At 48.2% G+C, this 14,752-nt stretch overlaps 1 protein-coding gene across 1 annotated transcript in view; it reads left to right on the top strand.

Moving 5' to 3' along the window:
* Positions 1-4,021: 4,021 nt before the first annotated feature.
* Positions 4,022-14,752, top strand: part of LOC311134401 (isthmin-1-like) — a gene marked incomplete at its 5' end in the record, with an annotated part of 11,954 nt that continues 1,223 nt past the window's right edge. Inside the window, 5 exons of the mRNA XM_084168079.1 lie at positions 4,022-4,054; positions 4,150-4,519; positions 12,041-12,184; positions 12,650-12,739; positions 14,064-14,752. The exon at positions 14,064-14,752 is cut by the window's right edge and continues 1,223 nt beyond it. Of these exons, the coding sequence (XP_084024205.1) occupies positions 4,022-4,054; positions 4,150-4,519; positions 12,041-12,184; positions 12,650-12,739; positions 14,064-14,581 (1,155 nt within the window). The 3' untranslated portion in view covers positions 14,582-14,752. The remainder of the gene's footprint in view (positions 4,055-4,149; positions 4,520-12,040; positions 12,185-12,649; positions 12,740-14,063) is intronic.

The following is a 14,752-nucleotide window of genomic DNA, read 5'->3' as shown; positions in this document are numbered from 1 at the left end:
AGAAGACGAGGAGAAGTGTCAACAATAAGACAGAGGGGGTACAGGGTATAGGAGGAGACGAGTCAACAATAAGACAGAGGGGGTACAGGGTATAGGAGGAGACGAGTCAACAATAAGACAGAGGGGGTACAGGGTATAGGAGGAGAAGAGTCAACAATAAGACAGAGGGGGTACAGGGTATAGGAGGGGAAGAGTCAACAATAAGACAGAGGGGGTACAGGGTATAGGAGAAGAAGAGTCAACAATAAGACAGAGGGGGTACAGGGTATAGGAGGAGAAGAGTCAACAATAAGACAGAGGGGGTACAGGGTATAGGAGGAGAAGAGTCAACAATAAGACAGAGGGGGTACAGGGTATAGGAGGAGAAGAGTCAACAATAAGACAGAGGGGGTACAGGGTATAGGAGGAGAAGAGTCAACAATAAGACAGAGGGGGTATAGGAGGAGAAGAGTCAACAATAAGACAGAGGGGTATAGGGTATAGGAGGAGACGAAGTCAACAATAAGACAGAGGGGGTACAGGGTATAGGAGGAGACGAGTCAACAATAAGACAGAGGGGGTACAGGGTATAGGAGGAGAAGAGTCAACAATAAGACAGAGGGGGTATAGGGTATAGGAGGAGAAGAGTCAACAATAAGACAGAGGGGGTACAGGGTATAGGAGGAGAAGAGTCAACAATAAGACAGAGGGGTATAGGAGGAGAAGAGTCAACAATAAGACAGAGGGGGTATAGGGTATAGGAGGAGAAGAGTCAACAATAAGACAGAGGGGGTACAGGGTATAGGAGGAGAAGAGTCAACAATAAGACAGAGGGGGTACAGGGTATAGGAGGAGACGAGTCAACAATAAGACAGAGGGGGTACAGGGTATAGGAGGAGACGAGTCAACAATAAGACAGAGGGGGTACAGGGTATAGGAGGAGAAGAGTCAACAATAATACAGAGGGGGTACAGGGTATAGGAGGGGAAGAGTCAACAATAAGACAGAGGGGGTACAGGGTATAGGAGGAGAGGAGTCAACAATAATACAGAGGGGGTACAGGGTATAGGAGGGGAAGAGTCAACAATAAGACAGAGGGGGTATAGGAGGAGACGAGTCAACAATAAGACAGAGGGGGTACAGGGTATAGGAGGAGACGAGTCAACAATAATACAGAGGGGGTACAGGGTAAAGGAGGAGAAGAGTCAACAATAAGACAGAGGGGGTATAGGGTATAGGAGGGGAAGAGTCAACAATAAGACAGAGGGGGTACAGGGTGTAGGAGGAGACGAGTCAACAATAAGAGGGTGATAGGAGGAAGGCTCCAGGCAGATGGAAATGATCACAACATCACAGTGAGTCAGCTACTGTAGCGCACTAGTACTAAGCCAAGGTTGAAAAACTCTGGTAGCCTACTTCATGGAGAACACGTGGTGCGGCCCCCACGTGTGGGGAATCTGATTGGTTGTTTACATCACACCTCCTTGTGATTTGTGGATTTATGCTCGCCACTGCCAAAACTCAGTCTGCATGGCTAGTGGCTAACGTTAGCCTGCTCGTGCTAGCTAACGTAAAGTAAATTCTCAGTATGACGTTGAGAAATAGTGCATTCTGGGCAGTTTAGAAGATATCCGGAAATAAGTTAATAAATATGTAAAAACCATAAAACATCATGTAACTATGTTTGTAGTTATAGGTAACCAGATTGTGAATAAAACTAAGTTACTAAGTCTTTGACCACACTGTGTTGTTACTTTGGTGAGTAAGAACTCATTCTTCCTCCCCTTTAAGATGGTCACTGAAGTCAGATCTTGTGTCCATCATAACAACAGCTGAAAGGAAAAAACTAACCAACACTAGCCGCAGTACTAACCACTATACAGAGAGAAGCTAACCAACACTAGCCTCAATACTAACCACTATACGGAGAGAAGCTAACCAACACTAGCCTCAGTACTAACCACTATACAGAGAGAAGCTAACCAACACTAGCCTCAGTCCTAACCACTATACAGAGAGAAGCTAACCAACACTAGCCTCAATACTAACCAGTATACAGAGAGAAGCTAACCAACACTAGCCTCAGTACTAACCACTATACGGAGATAAGCTAACCAACACTAGCCTCAATACTAACCACTATACAGAGAGAAGCTAACCAACACTAGCCTCAGTACTAACCAGTATACAGAGAGAAGCTAACCAACACTAGCCTCAGTCCTAACCACTATACAGAGAGAAGCTAACCAACACTAGCCTCAGTCCTAACCACTATACGGAGAGAAGCTAACCAACACTAGCCTCAGTACTAACCAGTATACAGAGAGAAGCTAACCAACACTAGCCTCAGTACTAACCACTATACGGAGAGAAGCTAACCAACACTAGCCTCAGTACTAACCAGTATACAGAGAGAAGCTAACCAACACTAGCCTCAGTACTAACCACTATACAGAGAGAAGCTAACCAACACTAGCCTCAGTACTAACCACTATACAGAGAGAAGCTAACCAACACTAGCCTCAGTACTAACCACTATACAGAGAGAAGCTAACCAACACTAGCCTCAATACTAACCAGTATGCAGAGAGACACTATTCAATTCAATTCAAAGGGCTTTATTAGCATGGGGAACATATATGTTAACGTTGCCAAAGCAAGTGAGATAGATAATAAACAAAACCCTCCCACTGCTGCCATGTCTAAATCACTCTGCTATCTCATCCGACAAGCCCCTCCTCCACTTCTAAGAGCATCAGACAGAATATTAACTGCTAAACCCCAGAATGGACAAAGTGTGTTGACATCTCAAGATGTAGGAACAGAGGAAGAAAGGGAACGGGGCTGGGGAGAGGGGCTGGGGAGAGGGGCTGGGGAGAGGGAGCGGGGAGAGAGGCTGGGCTGGGGAGAGGGGCTGGGGAGAGGGAACGGGCCTGGGGAGAGGGGCTGGGGAGAGGGAGCGGGCCTCGGGAGAGGGGCTGGGGAGAGGGGCTGGGGAGAGGGAGCGGGCCTGGGGAGAGGGGCTGGGCTGGGGAGAGGGGCTGGGGAGAGGGGCTGGGGAGAGGGAGCGGGCCTCGGGAGAGGGGCTGGGGAGAGGGGCTGGGGAGAGGGAGCGGGCCTGGGGAGAGGGGCTGGGGAGAGGGAGCGGGCCTGGGGAGAGGGGCTGGGGAGAGGGAACGGGCCTGGGGAGAGGGGCTGGGGAGAGGGGCTGGGGAGAGGGGCTGGGCTGGGGAGAGGGGCTGGGGAGAGGGAGCGGGCCTGGGGAGAGGGAGCGGGCCTGGGGAGAGGGAACGGGGAGAGGGAACGGGCCTGGGGAGAGGGGCTGGGCTGGGGAGAGGGGGAGAGGGGCTGGGGAGAGGGAGCGATTGAACGAGTGAGTGAGGGGTCTATGAGAGGAGAGGAGAGGAGAGGAGAGGAGAGGAGAGGAGAGGAGAGGAGAGGAGAGGAGAGGAGAGGAGAGGAGAGGAGAGGAGAGGAGAGGAGAGGAGAGGAGAGGAGAGGAGAGGAGAGGAGAGGAGAGGAGAGGGGGGGGACCTCTTTGATCCTAAGATTCATCTGGCCTTCATGTCCTGCTGAAGGCTGAGCAGACCCTTCATGTTCTGGAGAAGGCTGAGCAGACCCTTCATGTTCCGGAGAAGGCTGAGCAGACCCTTTGAACTCACTGTTTAGGTGGAGAGGGTGAGGAGGGAGGGAGGGGGGTGCGGGGGTAGTGGGGGCATTGTATTGGAGGGGGTGGAGGTTCCCCCCTCTCATATGCGAGGCACATGTTAGGAAGTACAGCAGGATGGGAGGAGGGGGAGGGAGTCAGGACCACATCAAGCTTGACTGCTGCTACACAGACGGGCTCAGTGGGACTGCTCGGGGATGACCGCTATTCTCTTCTGTACAATAACACAACTAGATCAGAGCAGCTGGTATTCTGTGTCAGAAATATCTAGAATGTAGGCCACACAGTATTAGAAGGAAACAGTGCGCACATCCATGAAGTACAACTCAAATATATAATGTGCAGTTGTATCAAGAATTATATGATTGCTAAATCATGTCGCAGCATGCTTTAATGTTAGCATTGAGAGTATGTTGTTGCCTTCCTGACAGACACACACACACACACTCCAGACAGACTCTGACCTTTGACCCTGCTCCTCTCTCTCTCTCTTTCTCCTCCAGGTGACCATAGAGGTGGTGGACGGTCTAGAGGCAGCAGAGCCTGAAAAAGGCCTGAAGAAAGAGAACAAACCAGGATGGGCTGCTCCAAACTGGAGAAACTGGTGGCAGACCTCCTCCTCTTCCTCCTCCTCCTCCTCCTCCTCCTCCTCGGTCTCGACCCCCCGCAGGCCCGAGGAGCAGGCTAGGGAGCCGCAGCCGCCCTACAGGGGAGCAGGCGAAGGAAGAGGAGGAGGAAGAGGAGGAGGCAGTAACACAGAGGATAGTAACTTCCTAAAGCCACTTGGGGACTGGGAGAGGAGAGGAGGCGCAGGAGGAGGAGGCGCAGGAGGAGGCGGAGGAGGAAGTACCAGCAAGGCTCAAACTGAATATGGTGAGTGTTGTGTGTGACTGGGTGGGAATGACGGAAGAAGGGAGAGAGGACGTGTGTGTGTTTGTTTTTATAGGGATGTGTATATGCGTGTGTCTGTGCATGTGCATGTGTGTGTTCCAAGCGTGTGAGTGTGTGTGACAGTGCGATGAGAGTCACTCACTGAGAATATTTAGCCTGATGGGACCTAGCTAAGGTCTGGTTCTGATGGGATCTAGTTAAATGGACAGTCTGGAGGTCTGGTTCTGATGGGACCTAGCTGTCACCATAATAACTACAGTGTAGTTAGCAGATAGCTGTCACCATAATAACTACAGTGTAGTTAGCAGCTGTCACCACATTAATTACAGTGTAGTTAGCAGGTAGCTGTCACCATAATAACTACAGTGTAGTTAGCAGATAGCTGTCACCATAATAACTACAGTGTAGTTAGCAGATAGCTGGCACCATAATAACTACAGTGTAGTTAGCAGATAGCTGTCACCATAATAACTACAGTGTAGTTAGCAGCTGTCACCATAATAACTACAGTGTAGTTAGCAGCTGTCACCACATTAATTACAGTGTAGTTAGCAGATAGCTGTCACCATAATAACTACAGTGTAGTTAGCAGATAGCTGGCACCATAATAACTACAGTGTAGTTAGCAGATAGCTGGCACCATAATAACTACAGTGTAGTTAGCAGATAGCTGTCACCATAATAACTACAGTGTAGTTAGCAGATAGCTGTCACCATAATAACTACAGTGTAGTTAGCAGATAGCTGTCACCATAATAAATACAGTGTAGTTAGCAGATAGCTGTCACCATAATAACTACAGTGTAGTTAGCAGATAGCTGTCACCATAATAACTACAGTGTAGTTAGCAGATAGCTGTCACCATAATAACTACAGTGTAGTTAGCAGATAGCTGTCACCATAATAACTACAGTGTAGTTAGCAGATAGCTGTCACCATAATAACTACAGTGTAGTTAGCAGATAGCTGGCACCATAATAACTACAGTGTAGTTAGCAGATAGATGTCACCATAATAACTACAGTGTAGTTAGCAGATAGCTGTCACCATAATAACTACAGTGTAGTTAGCAGATAGATGTCACCATAATAACTACAGTGTAGTTAGCAGATAGCTGGCACCATAATAACTACAGTGTAGTTAGCAGATAGCTGTCACCATAATAACTACAGTGTAGTTAGCAGATAGCTGTCACCATAATAACTACAGTGTAGTTGGCAGATAGCTGTCACCATAATAACTACAGTGTAGTTAGCAGATAGCTGGCACCATAATAACTACAGTGTAGTTAGCAGATAGCTGTCACCATAATAACTACAGTGTAGTTAGCAGATAGCTGTCACCATAATAACTACAGTGTAGTTAGCAGATAGCTGTCACCATAATAACTACAGTGTAGTTAGCAGATAGCTGTCACCACATTAATTACAGTGTAGTTAGCAGATAGCTGTCACCATAATAACTACAGTGTAGTTAGCAGATAGCTGTTACCATAATAACTACAGTGTAGTTAGCAGATAGCTGTCACCATAATAACTACAGTGTAGTTAGCAGATAGCTGTCACCATAATAACTACAGTGTAGTTAGCAGATAGCTGGCACCATACACTACAGTGTAGTTAGAAGATAGCTGTCACCATAATAACTACAGTGTAGTTAGCAGATAGCTGTCACCATAATAACTACAGTGTAGTTAGCAGATAGCTGTCACCACATTAATTACAGTGTAGTTAGCAGATAGCTGTCACCATAATAACTACAGTGTAGTTAGAAGATAGCTGTCACCATAATAACTACAGTGTAGTTAGCAGATAGCTGTCACCATAATAACTACAGTGTAGTTAGCAGATAGCTGTCACCATAATAACTACAGTGTAGTTAGCAGATAGCTGGCACCATAATAACTACAGTGTAGTTAGCAGATAGCTGTCACCATAATAACTACAGTGTAGTTAGCAGATAGCTGTCACCATAATAACTACAGTGTAGTTAGCAGATAGCTGTCACCATAATAACTACAGTGTAGTTAGCAGATAGCTGTCACCATAATAACTACAGTGTAGTTAGCAGATAGCTGTCACCATAATAACTACAGTGTAGTTAGCAGATAGCTGGCACCACATTAATTACAGTGTAGTTAGCAGATAGATGTCACCATAATAACTACAGTGTAGTTAGCAGATAGCTGTCACCATAATAACTACAGTGTAGTTAGCAGATAGCTGTCACCATAATAACTACAGTGTAGTTAGCAGACAGCTGTCACCATAATAACTACAGTGTAGTTAGCAGATAGCTGTCACCATAATAACTACAGTGTAGTTAGCAGATAGCTGTCACCATAATAACTACAGTGTAGTTAGCAGATAGCTGGCACCATAATAACTACAGTGTAGTTAGCAGATAGATGTCACCATAATAACTACAGTGTAGTTAGCAGATAGCTGTCACCACATTAATTACAGTGTAGTTAGCAGATAGCTGTCACCATAATAACTACAGTGTAGTTAGCAGACAGCTGTCACCATAATAACTACAGTGTAGTTAGCAGATAGCTGTCACCATAATAACTACAGTGTAGTTAGCAGATAGCTGGCACCATAATAACTACAGTGTAGTTAGAAGATAGCTGTCACCATAATAACTACAGTGTAGTTCGCAGATAGCTGTCACCACATTAATTACAGTGTAGTGGTTCCAGTCCTCTCAGTGATTGAAGCTTTTAACACTCTTTAGTTTCATGAGCTGGATATGTCCGTGGAGCTGAGCTATGAGTGTGCGCGTAGTCACAGTTTAAACGCCTCTCAAACATCAACGACCCCTGACAGGAACCCGGGTCAGAACCAGGGCTGTGTCCTGTATGTCTCCCTACAGACCACTTCCGTTAGAGGGCTGCCACACCACACCACACCACTCGTAACATTCTCACAACACTCTCCACAACTGGCCAGCTAGATGGATAAATCTGCTGTAGAAGAATTCACCCTCCCTATCTATCCTCGCCGTGTCTCAGCCTGTCCACCGGCACCAACATAACAACTGTTACACAGGAATGTGGGTGTTATGGAGAGAGAAGAAATATCATTTATCCATCTGTTACATTCTTGTTCAAACTGAAATCCAATGTTTAATCACACTGGCTTATCACGGAGGATGGACAACTATCTAGTTCACTACTATTGGACTGCCCTGTGATAGACTAGTGTCCTGTCCAGAGGGTGTACTGGTACATCAAGCGGTCTCACTACAGAAACAGGAGATAGACTAGTGTCCTGTCCAGGGGGTGTCCTGTACATCAAGCTGTCTCACTACAGAAAGAGGAGATAGACTAGTGTCCTGTCAAGGGGGTGTACTGGTACATCAAGCTGTCTCACTACAGAAACAGGAGATAGACTAGTGTCCTGTCCAGGGGGTGTCCTGTACATCGAGCTGTCTCACTACAGAAACAGGAGATAGACTAGTGTCCTGTCCAGGGGGTGTACTGTACATCAAGCTGTCTCACTACAGAAACAGGAGATAGACTAGTGTCCTGTCCAGGGGGTGTCCTGTACATCAAGCTGTCTCACTACAGAAACAGGAGATAGACTAGTGTCCTGTCCAGGGGGTGTCCTGTACATCAAGCTGTCTCACTACAGAAACAGGAGATAGACTAGTGTCCTGTCCAGGGGGTGTACTGGTACATCAAGCTGTCTCACTACAGAAACAGGAGATAGACTAGTGTCCTGTCCAGGGGGTGTCCTGTACATCAAGCTGTCTCACTACAGAAACAGGAGATAGACTAGTGTCCTGTCCAGGGGGTGTCCTGTACATCAAGCTGTCTCACTACAGAAACAGGAGATAGACTAGTGTCCTGTCCAGGGGGTGTACTGTACATCAAGCTGTCTCACTACAGAAACAGGAGATAGACTAGTGTCCTGTCCAGAGGGTGTACTGGTACATCAAGCTGTCTCACTACAGAAAGAGGAGATAGACTAGTGTCCTGTCCAGGGGGTGTACTGTACATCAAGCTGTCTCACTACAGAAACAGGAGATAGACTAGTGTCCTGTCCAGGGGGTGTACTGTACATCAAGCTGTCTCACTACAGAAACAGGAGATAGACTAGTGACCTGTCCAGGGGGTGTACTGGTACATCAAGCTGTCTCACTACAGAAACAGGAGGTAGACTAGTGTCCTGTCCAGGGGGTGTCCTGTACATCAAGCTGTCTCACTATAGAAACAAGAGATAGACTAGTGTCCTGTCCAGGGGGTGTACTGGTACATCAAGCTGTCTCACTACAGAAACAGGAGATAGACTAGTGTCCTGTCCAGGGGGTGTACTAGTACATCAAGCTGTCTCACTACAGAAACAGGAGATAGACTAGTGTCCTGTCCAGGGGGTGTCCTGTACATCAAGCTGTCTCACTACAGAAACAGGAGATGGACTAGTGACCTGTCCAGGGGGTGTACTGTACATCAAGCTGCTACAGAAACAGGAGATAGACTAGTGTCCTGTCCAGGGGGTGTACTGTACATCAAGCTGTCTCACTACAGAAACAGGAGATAGACTAGTGTCCTGTCCAGGGGGTGTCCTGTACATCAAGCTGTCTCACTACAGAAACAGGAGGTAGACTAGTGTCCTGTCCAGGGGGTGTACTGTACATCAAGCTGCCTCACTACAGAAACAGGAGATAGACTAGTGTCCTGTCCAGGTGGTGTACTGGTACATCAAGCTGCTACAGAAACAGGAGATAGACTAGTGTCCTGTCCAGGGGGTGTACTGTACATCAAGCTGTCTCACTACAGAAACAGGAGATAGTCTGTGATCTCACAGCTGCCCTTACAACAACAAAACACTTTTTTCACATGTTGAGCTTAAATTCCACATGTAATCTATTACATGTAGAGTTCACATGTTAACAGCACCTTTTCACATGTGAGGAAAATAACATGTTTTCGCCTCACATGTGAATTGTAGTTTGAAATGTGCACATGTTAAAAACTTTCACGTGAGAATCGATTATGTAGTTTAAGAAAACTCCACATGTGAAAAACATTGTACTGAAACCGTGCAGAGGAAATGTTTCCATGTATTATTGTTAAACTGATTCCTAAATGTTTCCATGTATTATCATTAAACTGATCCCTTTAATGATAATTGGGACTAACAAGGATTTCTTTCCATTTCAGCCCCCACTTCCAGAAAAATACAAGACTGAGTCAGTAAGCAGCCCCAGTCAGACTCTTTAGATTTTTTGAGGGTTTGAAAATACCTCAGAAATACCTTAGTTTGCATAAGTATTCAGACCCTTTGCTATGACACTCGAAATTGAGCTCAGATGCATCCTGTTTTCATTGATCATCCTTAAGATGTTTCTACAACTTGATTGGAGTCCACCGATGGTAAATTCAATTCATTGGACATGATTTGGAAAGGCACAAACCTGTCTACAGTGGCTTGCGAAAGTATTCAATTTAAATTACAGGTTGTAATGCAACAAAATAGGAAAAACGCCAAGGGGGATGAATACTTTTGCAAGGCACCTTTACACCTCATTTGAAATTATTACAGTGTGTTAACATTAACCCAGCGTCCACCTCCCTGGTTAGAAGTAGAGCTTTCCTGGAAAATATTAGTTTTTTTGCCAAATGCTTCCTGGTGTGTTTTTGTAAATACTGAAAACACTCACTCACTCTGCCATGTGTGTCTGTGTGTGTGTGTGTGTGTGTGTGTGTGTGTGTGTGTGTAAGCTTGTCTGAGAGTCAAAGTCAAAGGGAACTATTAGCCCCCACCCACCCATCCATGACCCCCACACCCCAGTCCGTGACCCCCCACTCTCCCTCCATGACCCCCACACCACATCCATGACCCCCCAGACCACCTCCATGACCCCTCCGTCCATGACCCCCCACACCCTCCTCCATGACCCCCCCTCCATCCCTTCCATGACCCCCCTCCATGACCCCCCCTCCATGACCCCCCCTCCATCCCTTCCATGACCCCCCTCCATGACCCTCCCCCTCCATGACCCCCACCCTCTACAACAGTGTTTCCCAACTATAGTGTTAGACTGCGACCACACTGAGATCATATTCTTTGTCCATTAAAAGTTAAACTCAAGTCAAGTATTTTCGGATCAGTTGCATACATAATTATTTTTTATCTGTCTGACAAATTGGGACAATCATCTCTGTTGTCCATCTTACGTCAACAGATGACTCCCATTGAAAAGCATTGGTTGAACCCGGAATTTTCAGACACAAAATCTCAATGTGGCCTTATGCTGACAGTCTCTCTCTCTACATTTTTAAAAACATATTACCTCAATCAATCACCCCAACTACCTCGTACCCCACTACACTGACTCAGTACCGGTACTCCTTGTATATAGCCTTGTTATTGTTATTTTAATGTGTTATTTATTGTGTTTTTTATTGTGTTCTTTTACTGTGTTACTATTTTATTTTATTTTAATCTATTTGTTAATTTCAATACTTTTTTACTGCATTGTTGGGAAAGGGCTTGCAATTAAGTATTCCACTGTAAAGTCTACACTTGTTGTATTCGGCGCATGGAACATGTTTTTATTTTTTATCTTTCTCTCTCTGCCCCCCTCTCCCGCGCTCCTCTCTCTGCCCCCCTCTCCCGCGCTCCTCTCTCTGTCCTCCTCTCCCGCGCTCCTCTCTCTGCCCCCCTCTCCTGCGCTCCTCTCTCTGCCCCCCTCTCCCGCGCTCCTCTCTCTGCCCCCCTCTCCCGCGCTCCTCTCTCTGCCCTCCTCTCCCGCGCTCCTCTCTCTGCCCTCCTCTCTCTGCCCCCCTCTCCCGCGCTCCTCTCTCTGCCCTCCTCTCTCGCGCTCCTCTCTCTGTCCTCCTCTCCCGCGCTCCTCTCTCTGCCCTCCTCTCTCGCGCTCCTCTCTCTGCCCCCCTCTCCCGCGCTCCTCTCTCTGCCCCCCTCTCCCGCGCTCCTCTCTCTGCCCCCCTCTCCCGTGCTCCTCTCTCTGCCCCCCTCTCCCGCGCTCCTCTCTCTGCCCCCCTCTCCCGCGCTCCTCTCTCTGTCCCCCTCTCCCGCGCTCCTCTCTCTGCCCTCCTCTCTCGCGCTCCTCTCTCTGCCCCCCTCTCCCGCGCTCCTCTCTCTCTCCCCCTCTCCCGCGCTCCTCTCTCTGCCCTCCTCTCCCGCGCTCCTCTCTCTTCCCCCCTCTCCCGCGCTCCTCTCTCTCTCCCTCCTCTCCCGCGCTCCTCTCTCTGCCCTCCTCTCCCGCGCTCCTCTCTCTGCCCCCCTCTCCCGCGCTCCTCTCTCTGCCCCCTCTCCCGCGCTCCTCTCTCTGTCCTCCTCTCCCGCGCTCCTCTCTCTGCCCTCCTCTCCCGCGCTCCTCTGTCTGCCCTCCTCTCCCGCGCTCCTCTCTCTGCCCTCCTCTCTCTCGCTCCTCTCTCTGTCCCCCTCTCCCGCGCTCCTCTCTCTGCCCTCCTCTCCCGCGCTCCTCTCTCTGCCCTCCTCTCTCGCGCTCCTCTCTCGCGCTCCTCTCCAGACTATATAGACGGAGAGGGTGACTGGAGTAACTGGTATCCATGCAGTGTAACCTGTGGGAACGGGAACCAGAAGAGGACCAGGTCATGTGGTTACGCCTGCACCGCCACCGAGTCACGCACCTGTGACATGCCATCCTGCCCAGGTGAGGACAGTGTGACACTGTGTGGTCTAAAGCTATTTTTCTTTCTATGGGTCAGTGGATCCAGGTCATATGTTTAAAGGGTCACTGTGGTATTTACAAGGTTTTTTATTTAAGTACACAGTGTGTGTGTGAAACAGGAAGTACCCGGTGTGTGAAACAGGAAGTACACAGTGTGTGAAACAGGAAGTACCCGGTGTGTGAAACAGGAAGTACCCGGTGTGTGAAACAGGAAGTACACAGTGTGTGAAACAGGAAGTACCCGGTGTGTGAAACAGGAAGTACACAGTGTGTGAAACAGGAAGTACCCGGTGTGTGAAACAGGAAGTACACGGTGTGTGAAACAGGAAGTACCCGGTGTGTGAAACAGGAAGTACCCGGTGTGTGAAACAGGAAGTACCCTGTGTGTTCACTGTCTTTACATCTTCCTTCTGTTGCATCATTAACTGACCATGTGTCTGTCTACAGGTATTGAAGATGCGTTCAAGACAGCCGCCACTGAGGTCGGTCTGCTGGCTGGAACAGATGAGTTCAACGCTACAGAGCTCTTTGGTGTTGGTAAGATTCTTCTTTCATTAGTCTTTTTTTTTTTTTGTGTGTCATTTTTCACTTCAGCTCATCCCTCAACTGTCAAATGCAACAGCGATTCTATTTAGCATTAGTGTCCAGGTCAGGGTTACTTTCTGAATTGACCCCAAACCCTGGCCCCAGTCCTCCCAGCACAGTCCATTGATTTGAGAGGGAATGTCTGTTCTAGTCATTATATTTCTATGGCCCAGTCCTCCAGCCTTCCTGGGCCAACTCATCATTCTTTGTCATTGTGCATCAGGACAGGAAGAGAGCCCAGCATGCAATGTTGCATCAGGACAGGAAGAGAGCCCAGCATGCAATGTTGCATCAGGACAGGAAGAGAGCCCAGCATGCAATGTTGCATCAGGACAGGAAGAGAGCCCAGCATAAAATGTTGCATCAGGACAGGAAGAGAGCCCAGCCCGTCACAGCATCCTGTAATGTTGCATCAGGACAGGAAGAGAGCCCAGCACGTCACAGCATCCTGTGATGTTGCATCAGGACAGGAAGAGAGCCCAGCCCGTCACAGCATTCTGTAATGTTGCATCAGGACAGGAAGAGAGCCCAGCACGTCACAGCATTCTGTAATGTTGCATCAGGACAGGAAGAGAGCCCAGCACGTCACAGCATCCTGTAATGTTGCATCAGGACAGGAAGAGAGCCCAGCACGTCACAGCATCCTGTAATGTTGTGCTCTCTGTGTCTGTCCCAATATTCTCAGCCTCAGTTAGCCAGGGGAAAAACACCCATCAAATAAATAGCTAGGCTATCACACTTCTTCATCCTCCCATTCCCCTCTTGTATGAGAGAGAGAGTCATACGCTTGTACGCTTTGGCAATATGAACATTGTTACATCATGCCAATAAAGCAATTTGAAATTGAAAAATTGAAATTGAAAGAGAGAGAGAGAGAGGGGGGGGGTGAGGGAGGGCTGAGAAAAAAAGAGGGAGAGAGAGCGAGAGGAAAAGAGATTCAGTAGATCCAGACTAACTAACTCTGTCTCTGATCTCTTCCAGACACCGACAGCTGTAGAGATAGATCCAGACTAACTAACTCTGTCTCTGATCTCTTCCAGACACCGACAGCTGTAGAGATAGATCCAGACTAACTAACTCTGTCTCTGATCTCTTCCAGACACCGACAGCTGTAGAGATAGATCCAGACTAACTAACTCTGTCTCTGATCTCTTCCAGACACAGACAGCTGTAGAGATAGATCCAGACTAACTAACTCTGTCTCTGATCTCTTCCAGACACAGACAGCTGTAGAGATAGATCCAGACTAACTAACTCTGTCTCTGATCTCTTCCAGACACAGACAGCTGTGAACGCTGGATGAACTGTAAGTCTGAGTTCCTGAAGAAATACATGACCAAGGTGTCCAACGACCTCCCCAGCTGCCCCTGCTCCTACCCCACCGAGGTGGCCTACAGCACGGCCGACGTCCCCGACCCCGCCACGCGCCGGGACTTCCGCTGGAAAGACGCCAGCGGCCCCAAGGAGAAGCTAGAGATCTACAAACCCACGGCCCGGTACTGCATCCGCTCCACGTTAACTCTAGAGTCCACGACTCTGGCCGCACAGCACTGTTGCTACGGTGACAACATGAAGCTCATCACCCGCGGGAAAGGAGCGGGAACGCCAAACCTCATCAGCACGGAGTTCTCTGCCGACCTCCACTACAAGGTAGACGTCCTGCCCTGGATCATCTGTAAGGGGGACTGGAGCCGTTATAACCAGGCCAGGCCTCCTAGCAACGGGCAGAAGTGTCCGGACAACCCCCTGGATGAGGATTACCACAAGCAGGTGGAGGACGCGCGGGAGTTCTAGAACCTGAGAGATGAACATGTGAAGGGGGGAAAAAAAACTAAAACTATCTGAGAAATGTTTATGAGTCTGATCTGGTACTTCAATTGGTGCTTCAAACCATCCATGACTGTTTTTTTTTTAGAGTTTGGAACTAGGGGCCGTATGAACAGGACTGTCTGTTGATATCAGCCA

This window comes from Coregonus lavaretus (genome assembly GCF_964263955.1).
Source record: "Coregonus lavaretus genome assembly, chromosome: 1".
In the NCBI taxonomy this organism is placed as follows: domain Eukaryota; kingdom Metazoa; phylum Chordata; class Actinopteri; order Salmoniformes; family Salmonidae; genus Coregonus; species Coregonus lavaretus.
The sequence above is the reverse complement of the archived record's forward strand: the minus strand, read 5'-3'. Positions and strand labels throughout refer to the sequence as shown.